At 45.6% G+C, this 13,293-nt stretch overlaps 1 protein-coding gene across 1 annotated transcript in view; it reads left to right on the forward strand.

The window, feature by feature from the left end:
• DNAH12 (dynein axonemal heavy chain 12) overlaps positions 1–12,776 on the forward strand; it is a 125,652-nt gene extending 112,876 nt beyond the window's left edge. The window contains 9 exon segments of the mRNA XM_074284299.1: positions 196–333; positions 1,351–1,584; positions 2,018–2,206; positions 3,775–3,878; positions 5,291–5,495; positions 8,345–8,482; positions 9,935–10,026; positions 10,569–10,636; positions 12,317–12,776. Of these exon segments, the coding sequence (XP_074140400.1) occupies positions 196–333; positions 1,351–1,584; positions 2,018–2,206; positions 3,775–3,878; positions 5,291–5,495; positions 8,345–8,482; positions 9,935–10,026; positions 10,569–10,636; positions 12,317–12,507 (1,359 nt within the window). The 3' untranslated portion in view covers positions 12,508–12,776.
• Positions 12,777–13,293: the final 517 nt, after the last annotated feature.

The following is a 13,293-nucleotide window of genomic DNA, read 5'->3' on the forward strand; positions in this document are numbered from 1 at the left end:
CTTTTTTATTTTCCCTTTAGTGATAAACTCTAACTCTTCTATCTATCTGTCTGTCTATCCATCCATCCATCTATCCATCCATTCAACTATCAATGTATCTATCCTTCCAACTATCATCTATCTGTCTATCTATCTATCCATCCATTCATCTATCCATACATCCACAGACTTGGATCTGCTTCTTTTTGCCTGCAGGTGTGGGAGAAGCTGCTTTTTGGAGTTTGCTTTTTTCATGCCCTTGTCCAGGAGAGGAAGAAGTTTGGCCCTCTTGGGTGGAACATCCCGTACGGGTTTAACGAGTCCGATTTGCGCATCAGTATCCGGCAGCTGCAGGTAAGGTGCTTTCTGTTATTTGGGGTGCATTTTGGGAGCTGTATTCAGGCAAAAATGTGGTCCGGGAGACGGGCTGAGCCTGAAGCGAGGTTGTTCCTCCAGTGGGGCTGGAGGAGCCGGGTCTGCTGCCTTGATGGAAACCCCTCGCACCTGTCCATCCCGTCAGAGACTCTTTCTGAGGGGTTGTGCAAAGAGGCTGGGGGTGGAAGGTCTCCAAAGGTCACTGATCCATTGATGGAGGGGTGCAGGGGCAGAGAGAGCTGGTTTCAAATCCTGGCACAGCTACTATTGGGTGTGTGACCTTGGACACCTCAGTTTTCCCATCTATAAAACAGGGATAATTATAACATTTGTCTCCCAGAATGGTTATGAAGATCAAATAAAATAATAATTGTAAAATGCTCGCTTGGAACATAATTAATGTTGTAAGTTAAGTTTTATTATTGTTAGTTCCACTGATAAAATGATGTTGGTTTCCAAGTCATTTGAAAGTGTCAAGTAATATATTTAAAGACACATATATTAAATTTTGGGCAGCTACATGATGCAGTGGATAGAATGTCCATCCTAAAGTTAGGAAGATTCCTCTTCTGGAGATAAAATCGGCCTCAGATATTACTAGCAGTGCAGTCTTGGGCAAGTCACTTAACTGTTTACCTCAGTTACCTAATCTGTAAAATGAGCCAGAGAAGGAATTAGTAAGCCTCTCCAACATCTGCCAAGAAAATCCAAAACGGGGTCATGAAGACTCAGATGTGGTTGAAAATAAACAAAATTTTACATTTAATACAATAGTAACAAGACTATTTGGTCTGTCTCCTTTTGAATTTCTTTCATCTGTGTATTTCTAAAAGTTTGATTAACATGTTCTTTCATCTCTTTCACTACTCATTGATTCTCCTTTTCCTTCCAATGGAAACTCCTCTGGAACAAATAAGTCTAGGCAAGCCACAGTGAAAAGTTACAGTTGAGACAGGTGTGGAGGTTTTCAAGTGTCCTCATTTTTCTGGATTCCAGCTATTTGTGAATGAGTATGAGTCAGTCCCATTTGAAGCCATCACTTACCTCACGGGGGAGTGTAACTATGGAGGACGGGTGACCGATGATTGGGACAGGCGCCTCTTGCTCACCATCCTGGCTGATTTTTACAACCGAGATATCATCGAGAACCCACATTATATGTTTTCTCCCAGTGGAAACTACTACGCCCCTCCTCGGAGTAACTATGATGATTACATTGAATTTATTAAGGTAACTCTTGGGCCAATGGGGGGTTTGGATGCTGGGTATGATCCCATGTTTCCCAAACACCACACATAGAACCTGGCACATAGACTAGGATTCTACATACATAGACTGTATTTTCATACAGGAAATCTTGAGTTCAAATACGGTCTCAGATAGTTACTCGCTGTGTGACTCTGGGCAAAGTGCTTCCCCTCTGTTTGCCTCAGTTTGCTCATCAGTAAAATGGGAACACTGATAGTCCCCCTTCCCCCCCCCCCCCGGGCCAAACCAGGGAGGTTTAAAGCTCTGTATGAGTGGTAGTACTCTTCTTCCTTCCTGTTGTTCCCGTCAGGGATCATTAGAAAAGCTTTCTTTGAGTGATGTTTGGGATTGCTGCTCCCTTGGAGTAAAGCTCTGCCACGTGAATGATCTTGTGTCCCGACATGTTTTTGTGCAGAAACTTCCATTCACTCAGCACCCTGAGATATTCGGGCTGCACGAAAATGTGGACATCTCCAAGGATCTGCACCAGACCAAGACCCTTTTTGAGTCTTTGCTCCTAACCCAAGGGGGAACCACCCAGTCGGGGTCTTCAGGAAGCGCCGACACTGCCCTGTCTGAAATCACCGAAGATATTCTGGGCAAGGTGGGTGAGGGAGCCGCCCGGGGGCCCTCCGCCCTGATTTGGTTTTCACCCTCCCCTCCCCCGCCCAGAGCAGACCTGGATTTCTGCCCCTGCACCTGAGGCAGAGCAGGGCAGGACCGGGGGCCAAGGAGTCCTGCCTGTCTCTGAGGAGCCAGCTGGGTGATGGTGGTGAGGAACACGATTCCCAGAGAGCTGGAAGGGCCTGGGAGGTCTTATAGGCCCACTGCCCCATTCTCCGACAAGTAGACTGAGGCCCAGGGAGGGCCAGGGGCTGGATTGGAATCCAGATCCCTGCCCCGAGAGCATCCTGCTAGCCTCCCTGGGCTTCAGTTTGTTAAATTTTCATGATTCCGTAGGTGCACATTACATTTACTTTTGTGCATACATATAGCGGGCGTAAGGGTCCTGAAGTGGGATCTCCCGTCTTTCTTTTTCCTTTTTGTGATTCTAGCCCAGGGCCTCGCACAGAGCGGGTATTTTTGCTTCTCATATGGGATTTTTTAGGCCCAAATAGCTTAGAACAAGCTCTCTGTGCCCCTGAGCACCGAGGCTCCGTCTGTCTCAGTTTCCTCTCCTGTAAATTCAGGATAATTACAGTAGCTGCCTCCCGGGATTCTGGTGGGGACTGGATGAGGTATTTGTAAAGCCCTCTACAAGCGAGAAAACTAAGCAGAAGCAGCTGCTGCCATTATGATGGGGTTCGCAACAAACGTGACTCAGTTACCCGGAGGAGCTTTTCCTCCTCTGTGGATCCTCTGCATGGATCTCTCCCGGCCCTTGTAGCGTGTGGTGTTTTGGGGAAGCCGAGGCTGCCCTGATCCCTTATCCCCGAGGATAAGGCCGGGCCCTTCCAGCTCTAGCTCGGGAGTCTCAGAACTGTAATAACGGCATTTACGTTGCACCTTAAGGTATATTCACAGATATTGATCTCATTGATCCTTACTACAAGCCTGAGAGGGAGGGGCTAGTATGGTCCTTTTTTACAGAAGAGGGAACGGAGGCAGACAGAGGTTGTGTCTGGGGCTGCATTTGAACCCGGGTCTGCCTGACTCCAAGCTTGGCCACTTGATTGCCCGTTCTGTGGTCTATCAATATTTAATTCACCAAATTAAAAAGTTTATAAAAGTCCGGTTTATCTAACCCGTGAAGGCAGCAGGGAGCTGTGCAAAGATCCTCTGGAGCACAGCTGCTTAATCTGTGGGACGTGACTCCATGTGGGGCCATGTAACTGAATGAGGAGATCGTGAAATTATGATTAATTATAAGCTAATAAATAAAATTATCAGCAAAAAATAAAAAAACAAAACTTTAATGCCTGGGGTTGTGTAAGTTTCTCAGGTAAAAAGGGGTCGTGAGTGGGAAAAGCTGAGGAAGCCTGCTCTGGAGCACTTACGTTTCATTTCCAGGGCAATCTGGGGCCAGTCCCTGAAATTCCATGGGACTCAGTTCCCCCACTGTTGTAAATGGGAACAAGATCCATCTCCATTCCGTTCTGGGAGTGAGGTTAATGACATAGGAAGCGCCTTGATATGGCTCAGAGTCACTTGTACAAATTTGTCGTCCTCTAGCTCCCCTTAGACTTTGACATCGAGTCAGCCTTATGGAAGTATCCTGTGAGATATGAGGAGAGCATGAACACGGTCTTGGTGCAGGAAATGGAGAGATTTAACAAGTAAGCAACAATTATATTCTTACTGATTGCAGGTTTTTAGATACTTGCCTTAAAAACCAAAAGAAATACAAAGCACTGGGCCGTGTTTCCCTGAGGTTGGACTCTCTTCCCCACACAGAGACTCCCTTTACCAAAGCAGATGGATAATTTTTTTTATATCTTAAATTTACCCTTAAGGAAGCAAGGCTTATACACACACACACACACACACACACACACACACACACACACACACACACATATATATATATATATATATATATAAAAATTGATTTTGTTGATAATGCATTTTTTGATTTAACTTTTGATTTCATTTTATTTATTGATATTAAATTTTTTATTTAATTGATACTGCAGCAAGCAAACTGTGACATCTCACTGCAAAAATTAAGCTCACTTTCCTTAACCACCTATAAGGATAGATGCCTGCACTCTCCCTTCCATAGATCCCACACCAAACCCCTTGAGAATTCAGCCAATAATCTCTATTGGATGGACCATGTTGCCCATCCCTTCCTGGCCATAACACTGATTCACAAGAAATTAAGAATAATATTTTTGATCGATGGCCTTATCTTTAAACTTTAAACTCCATGAAAAAAAGGTTTTCAAAATATAAATGAATAAAACCAATTGCTATGGGCAGAGGATGAGATGTACGCCATCCGTGTCAGCCTTTCTGTTACTGGGCCGAGACCTAGGATGCTTTCAGTGAGTCTAGAGAAAGAGGGCTTCCAGCGTGGCCATTTCTTCCATCTGTGCACAATGGGACCCACATTAAATACGGGGAAAGGAGACTGAGATCAGGCCTCTGATATTAACGGGGATGATAGTTGTGATGCTTCAGAGATTGCACAGAGCTTTCCACCGGTCCTCTGACAGAAATCCCCCAGGATGGCGACTTCTGGGACGTCAGAGCTGGAGGACCTGGACCAGGGATGGGTTGGGTCTCACATGAGAGGCTTGGGAGCAGCTCCGCTCCTAAATAGTGATGAAGATACCGGCAGATGCTCAGGCAGATTGATGAGCTGGGTGATGAATAGTGGAGGGCCAAGGCCTGCGTCCCTGCTCAAGCTGTTACTATCCAGGCCATCTTGGGTTTCTAAACTCTTGTGACCTCTGTTTCCTCCAGATAAAAAGAAGGAATTTATTTCAGAGGCAATTGGGGTTAAGGGGTTTGCCTGGAGTCATAGTAAGTGTCTCAGGTGGGATTTGAACTCGGATCCTCCTGATTGCAGAGCTGGTGCTCTCTCCATTGTGACTTGAAATATCCCTTCTGTAAGGTAGCAAGTGGCCCTTTATGTAAGTGAGTCAACCCCGAGAGAGAGGGAAGGTGGAGACTCATTGCAAATACATCTGCCAGCGCTCACTAGGACCCAGACTTACTGATAACTGGGCTTTTAAACTTTTAGCCTGATTAAAACAATCCGCAACTCGCTGATAAACCTTGAGAAGGCCATCAAGGGGCTGGTGGTCATGGACTCGGAGCTTGAGGCCTTGAGCAGCAGCCTGATGGTGGGGAAGGTGCCAGAAACATGGGCCAAGCGTTCCTACCCCAGCCTCAAGCCCCTGGGCAGCTACATCACAGACTTCCTCCTCAGGCTGACCTTCTTACAGGTAAGGAAGCTGCCTCCTAATTGATGGGTCTGTTGGGGAGGGGGTAGAGTCTGAATGGGAATGAGAATCCAGCCGGTGTCCTGGAAATCAGATCTTCGGAGCCGGCAGGAGTGCTTAGGGTCTTCAGGGGCCAGAATTTGTACATACTGAGCATTCCAAAGGTGGTAGTGTATTTTTTAAGAAGGGGAGGAAGGAAGGGAGGGAGGAAGAGAGGGAGAGAGAGAGAGAGAGACAGAGAGAGAGAGAGAGACAGAGAGGGGGGGGGAGAGAGAGAGAGATAGAGATAGAGACACAGAGAGAGACAGAGAGGGGGGGAGAGAGAGAAAGAGAGGGAGAGGGAGGGAGAAAGAGAGGAAGGGAGAGGGAGAGGGAGAGAGAGACAGAGAGACAGAGACAGTCAGACAGACAGCTAGAGAAGACAGAGACAAAGACAGGGACACACACAGACACACAGAGACAGACACAGATTTAGAAAGAGAGGCAAAGACAGAGATAGAGATAGAGAGATAGAGACAGAGACAGAAAGAAAGAGAGAAAACATTTTCTAGAAGTATGAAATCTGGGATTTTATAAATTGAATATTTATGAAATTTTAGAGAAAACTTGTGATCTTAGTGATGGGCAGAGGCATTCAGACTATCTCATCCACACTTGGTCAATCTGTGCACTGGTTCAAGTTTTCCCCAATATTTTGGGGGTAAGGAGTTTCTTTAGCTCTCCAGATTATTTTCACATTCAACTGAATTTCATCTGTCCAAATTTTGGGGAAATTCTTGGAGTTTTCTGGCCAAAAAAACCCGCCTGGTTCCAAATACTCAGGATTGTTGAATTTTTGTGATTCCTCCTCTGCCATTCACTCTCTCCTTTACTCCTCCATCTGTCTCTTGCTCTTCCCATCGTTCTCTGGGTTGGGGGCATCTCCTTCCCTGTAGACTCTGAGCAGTGGTTGGGCAGGTGGACGTTCCTCATGGAGCGTGGGCTCATTAGCTTGTGCTCAGTCCTCTTCCTCCTCCCAATTGTGTGATATCGAGTCTGCCCATCCAGGGAGCTTTTAGTTTCATTCCAATTCTTTTTTGTTTGTTTGCTTTTATTATAGCTTTTTATTTACCAAATCTATGCATGGGTAATTTTACAGCATTGACAATTGCCAAACCTTTTGTTCCAATTTTTCCCCTCCTTCCCCCTCACCCCACTCCTCCAGATGGCAGTTTGACCAATGCATGCTAAGTATGTTAAAGTATAAGTTAAATATAATATATGTATACTTGTCCAAACAGTTATTTTGCTGTACAAAAAGAATCGGACTTTGAAATTGTGTACAATTAATTTGTTTCATCCCAATTCTTAGCACAGCGATTTGTATACAATATGTGCTAAATTTAGTGCATATTAAATACTCTTTGGTAAAGACTTATTCTTCCTCTTTCATCATTTTTTAAAAAATGATCCTGTGAGATTACTTGTACCTTCGGAAGCTAATAATTAATGTGCAACAAGAAAATGGTATTTACACACATATATTGTATCTAGGTTATATTGTAACACATATAAAATGTATGGGATTGCCTGTCATCGGGGGGAGAGAGTGGAGGGAGGGAGGGGATAATCTGGAAAAATGAATACAAGGGATAATATTATTAAAAAAATTACTCATGCATATATAGTGTGGGAAAAAATTCTAAATAATAAAAAAAATGATTCTGTGAGCTCCTTGTGACGGTAGAACAGGTAGAACAGGTAGAACTCTTTTTCCCTTCCTTGGTTTTCAGTTGGTAGCTCACTCACTGTCCGCAGTTTATTATCCAGTTAGAGAAATGAGATGTAGGAAGCATTCAACAATTACATATGATCAGTAGGAATTGATTATACACAAATATTAATTATACATAATTCTATATGTAACTATTATATAAATTATATATAATTATATTACATATAATCATATATCAACATATGTTATAGTTGTGTCATATAATATATAATTGCAATATCACATAAAAGCATAAAAATTGATTATATGTCATCACTGTAAAGCCAAGGGTATCTTTGTTGGGGTGGGGGAAGCGCCAGAGTGTGGCTCTTGAAAATGGGGTGAGGAGAGCTTTAAACCCACATTAGCCACCACTGGAAATTGTGGTACAAATAGTACAAATCTCATGAATGTTTATGTTCTTTTCCCAGCTAATTGTTTTTCTTAATTGTCTTCTTTGAGACTCTGCTAGATCTCACTGATGTCCGTCCGTCAGCCAATAAGCATTGATTAGGCCCCTGCTGACGTGCTGGATGTGGCCCCTTCCTCTGGGGATGTCGCTTCCAATCTCTCACCGTCCCCATCCGGTGTGACCCCCATCCTTGGCCTCCAGTAATCCATCACGCGGGTGATCATCAGTATTTGGGGGACAGCATTTATCCCCTTAATCACTCTGCCCATTGGAGCCCCCAGACCCGTGGTGGTCTCTCTCACTCCCTAAGCAAAACCTCACCCCTTAAGCTGCTTCTTCCTTTCGGCCAACACGAGCAAGGCTGACATGTTCACGGTGACGTTTCCCTGGGTCAGAGGGACGTCTCTGAGCTGGTCTCCAAGTGCCCACTGATTGTACCCCCTCATTAGAGAGATGGGTGTAGGGGTAGTAGCCGGGCACGCTGTGTCAGGGGTCCTGAGGGAGCCCAGCCCCAGGTCACGTGGTCCTGAAGACCATGAGTCACAGACCGGGGGCACATCCCCCCCGGTGGTGGGGGGCCAATTTCGGTGAAATCATGAAGTCCGCCGTGAAGAGACGAGGAACTCTCAGACGAAGCTCGGCCGAGTCGCAAGAGGAAGCCACTCTGTTGTTGCTTTCCCTCTCCAGATCTGGTACGAAGTCGGCAAGCCCACCGTATTTTGGCTCTCAGGCTTCTTTTTCACCCAGGCCTTTCTAACCGGAGCCATGCAGAATTTTGCTCGGAAGTATACGATCCCCATCGACTTGCTGGGATATGAGTTTCAGGTAGAGTGACTCTGATCTCATTGTGTATCACGTTTGTGGGAATAGGGTTTTGTCCTGGGAGGCTCCCGAGCCGGCATCCATACTCTTCTGTGTCCCCGGGCTCCCTGAAACTTAGCGGGCATTCCACGAACTCGTCTTGTGGCGGAGGCGTTGCGGCCTCTGATGGCTCTGTGGAAAAGGCTACTGCGAGTATTCAGGCAGGGCTTTTATGTGGCCTGAGTGGCAGGTCAGAACACCCTGGCCCTGGTTTTCTAATTTTTCTGTAATTTATCACCAGAAATGTGAGGTATTGAGGCAATTTGACTTGCTATTTCTAGGGGCTAGAGAGTGTAGTGTGGAGGGGGGAGTCAGGGAGACCCAAAGTCACATCCCAACTCAGAAGGAATCACTTTGGACAATAATAGCTCATATAGCTAGCGTTTCTAAAGCACCTACTGTGTACCAGGCACAGGGCTAAATGCTTTACAAATAGATCTGGGCCCCAAAGTGTTTTTTTCTGTAAAATGAAGGAGTTGGACTCTAAATAATTGTGATTTTCAGCATTTATTTGGCATGTGTGACTGACTTGCCCAGCTTGACACAGCTAGTAAGTGTCAAGTATCTGAGGCTGTATTGGAACTCAGATCCTCCTGGTTACTCTGTCCATTACGTGCTGCCCCATGTGACTGATTCTTATAAGGTGGTTTAGATGGGACTTGGAGCCAGTGCCAGGATGCCTTCTCCCTGTTTCCTGAGCTCACCTGGAGGCCCGCTCCATGGGCTAACCCTCTCCAACCCCCCCCCCAGTATCTACCTTCTCCCCAGGCCTGGTGGAGCTGAGGACCAGGACTTTTTAGGGGTCAGGCTGCACACAGTAGGGCTGTTCTCTGCATTTACCCTTCCCCTAGGGCAGAATTTGCTGCCAGCAGAGACTCAGCCAGTTACTGGAAAAATCTAAGGGAGTTTTCTCAAGAAAGCAAAGAAACCTATGGAGTTCTAATTGTCGGAGCTGGCGGAGATGGATAATGCTTATTTTTATTTTGGAAATACTTTGCCCTTGTGAGCAGCAGAGTAGGTCCCAGTCTTTCTTGTAAAATTCTAACTACAAATCCTCTTCCTGCATGAGATTAGACACCGAGAAATCCAAAACAAGCCAATTAGTTTGGCTATCTTAAATAAAGACCTGAGCACACCTTTGTTGTTGGATTGTCTCTACTGCACAGAGGAGTCTGTGTCACTAAGGTCAGAATTATCCATCCTCCATCCACCCATCCTTCATCCATCCTCCATCCCTCCATTCGCTGGTTCACTGGGGCCCACTAAGTCAGAGCAATGCTAGAATTCCCTTCCAGGAACAAATCTTGGGAAGTCGAGGGCCAGGGGCCACAGCATCTTATCAGACTTTAAAGCTTGGACAGAAGCTCCAGACGCTCTCACGCTCATTTCCCTTTCTAACTATGCTCGTCCTTTCAGGTGATTCCCTTAGACAGCATGGAAGAACCCCCCGAAGACGGAGTTTACATTCACGGCTTGTACCTGGATGGAGCACGCTGGAACCGGATCCAGTGAGGTTCCCCTCCAGCTGCTGCCCTGAACTTGGCATTGAGCTCAGCGTGGGGGGGAGCACAGAGAGGGGGGTGGTGAACGGGTCACCAGAAGGGTTCTCTCTTCCCTCCCTCCCTGGTTCTGTCTTTTTGTCTCTTGTCTCTCTGTATCTGTCTTTCTCTCTCTGTCTTCGTCTCTCTGTCTCTGACTATTTTTGTCTCTGTGTCTGTGGGTGTGTGTCTCTCTCTTTTTTTCTCTCTCTCCCCCTTTCTTCTCCCTCTCTTTTTCTTTCTCCCTTTTTTCCTCTCCCTCTCCTGCCACTTGGACTAGGATGCCTGGCAGTATAGCTACAGTCAATAATTGCTCACTGTTGAGTTGATTTATCTCCTCCCTTTCTCCTTGAAACCAAACCAAAATCAAACCCACAGCAGAGCCCAACATGCCCCTTCACTTTGTTTTTCCCTATTAAAATCATAGTAAAATCCCCAAGTGCATGCTGTATTTTTAAAGCTTCATTTCTCCGTGTGTTTCTCATGGCTTTTCTCCTGATTTCTCTCAACAGGGGACAGCTCGCTGAACAGCTCCCTAAAATTCTCTTTGATCCGATGCCCATCATATGGATAAAACCAAGTAAATATGTCTAATCTCAAAGTTCCGAAGTCTATCCGGGAGGGTCTTTCTCCCCACCCCCGCAAAACCCGCAGAGCTGCTCACGGGCACTTTTAGCCACAGGGGGAGAACCTGGCCCTTAGTTGTCAGCAAACTTTGTTGATGGCCTACTGTCACACTTGCTGACTTGGCTTGGGAGCCGAGGGTTCTTAGGACTTCAGCCCAAATGTCTGCTGTGGGGGACGGTGTTTGGGGGCTAACCTGCTCTGCTTTCTCTCCTCTGCATCCTGAAGAATGTTTCCAAAGTGTGGGGGGAGACTTTTTTTCTCCTTTCCCCCTGGATTTATGTTGAAAAATCATAGAATTTTTGCATCTTTCCCACCTCCCGGATCCTGATCTGACAGTTACCTGTGGGTACCTCAGAGCCCATTAGTGGTGCCCACCCAGAAGGCTGGCCAGGGGCCACGGGCTATGACCCTTGTGGTCTGAGGGAGGGGTGGTGGGAGTTACTCAGACCCTGTCTCCCCTGAAATGGCCGTGTTCTTCCCAATGGCCATTTCCCACCATTACTTTTTCATAGGCCTCCCTTCTGGACCTGCATCACAATAAAATTATGCTTTTTTCACACATTTAAATATAGAATCATTTTGGGAAGGATTTCCCCATGTTTACACGCACCTTTTTTTTTTTTTCTTTACTGAATATCTAAGAAGGTGTCTTTAAATAGACCCTGAGCTGACATTTTTTTTTTTCTCATTAATTTTCTCCTCCCAAGGACAGGATCTAGCACAGCAGGTCAAAAACTGAGCTAGCGAAGACCTGGGCTTAAATCCCATCTCCAATTCCCTACTAGCTGGGAAACTTTTTTCTCATTTATAAATATTTGTGTCACTGACCCCCCCAAATTTTATTTCAGCTCTTAAACCAGTGCTTGTAAAAAAAAATGAAAATCTACATAAGCAAGTGCCTCCATATAGAAATTAAGTTCTACTGTTAAAAAACCAAGAGATAACAAAGGAAATAACAGAAATAATAAAGATCAAAGGATAATTTTCACCTTACGGAATTGCTACCTCAATCGTATGATGTAATGTAAAGTACTTCATACATGTCCAAAGTTTGGTCCAAAACAATCAACTCTATAGTTACTTTCCCCCTTAAAACCACTATTTTTAATTTGAAGACTTTTTCCCCCTTGAGGCTATTGGGGTTAAGTGACTTGCCCAGGGTCACACAGCCAGGAAGTGTTAAGTGTCTAAGGTCGGATTTGTACAATATGTATATTGCTATATAAATGATATATTACATATGTCACACACACACACACACATATATATATATTCTGACGTAAGGGCACATGCCTCTAACACAGATTAGCGGGGGGGCTCTGGGCAGATTATTTAATCTCGAAACCCCCAAAGCTTCAAGTTGGAGAGCTGTGGCAAGACCTGCTTTTGTGGAGGGAGTTCCGTTCTCCTTCTCCCTTCCACTTAGAATACTGAAGTTCCACATCCCAGTCAGATTTGTGCAGAGGTGAAGGGGCAGAGCGGAGTCAGTGATTTGGTCTTTACCCAGCTGTGGGAGCAGAGGCAGGTCCACTTTAAGACAACTATTCTGATTTTCATGGAAGAACTGATCTTTACCCATCGATCACTGGCGTTTGTTTTCGAAGAATACTTACGACCTCTCTTATTTTTCTAGTTGAGAAGTCCAAAATTATGAAGACCATTGCCTACACGTGTCCCCTCTACAAGACAAGTGAGCGGAAAGGGACCCTGTCCACGACCGGCCACTCTACCAACTTTGTCATCGCCATGATGTTAGAGACACACCTCCCTGTCCAGCACTGGATCAAGCGAGGGGTGGCTTTGCTCTGTCAGCTGGATGACTAGGCCGGGCAGACCCAGAGCACGGGACCCCTGAGGCCCTCGCGTGTCTTCAGAGCCCCTGGAGACTTTCCGCCACCTCCAAGAACCTGTGTCTCAGGGCCCTTCCTGGGCACTTAAAAAAAAGACTTCATTTATAGGCACCTTCCCCCCCCCCCCCCCCAGAAACCACTGTGGTTAATCCGGACTTCACGTGTTTAGCAAGATAAACTTGCTCTCATCACACTTTAATTGTGAAAAGAAATTTTATTATTTTTTTAAAAAGTATTACCTTCCTCCTTTTGTGTAGTTGATTTTTTTTCTTCTGTTTATGGTGTGTGCATGTATACAAGAAAGAATCTGGGGATCTGATGAAAGAGAATGAACTGGAATTATTCCTCCCTTGCCATTGTTCTAAATGTGGTCATTCCCTCATTCAATCCTCCAGTGGATCCTGGATCTCCTTAGGTAGGTCTTCCCTGCAGTGGTGCAGATTGCCACCCACCCATGGTCTCCTTCCGGTTCATTACAAAGTCTTCTTGGTTTGCAGAAATTCCCTCACTTTCCCTTCATGTCTCGTAAACGCCAGTGGAGAACACGGGCTGCCTCTGTTCTTCTTGCTCTCACCCGACTTTTCCCCATTTTCCTTTCCTTGACTTTACTCATTTGTAATTAGGAAGCCTTCTCACTTTTTATTGCTCTCAAGCATTAAGTGCTATGTGCTAGAGACCATGCTAAGCGCTGGGGAGGCCAGGAAAAGTGAAAAAGAAAGCTACTTTCTGCTCTTGATGAACTTAGATTCTGATGGAAGAC

The sequence above is a fragment of the Sminthopsis crassicaudata genome, chromosome 1, assembly GCF_048593235.1.
Source record: "Sminthopsis crassicaudata isolate SCR6 chromosome 1, ASM4859323v1, whole genome shotgun sequence".
Lineage (NCBI taxonomy): Eukaryota > Metazoa > Chordata > Mammalia > Dasyuromorphia > Dasyuridae > Sminthopsis > Sminthopsis crassicaudata.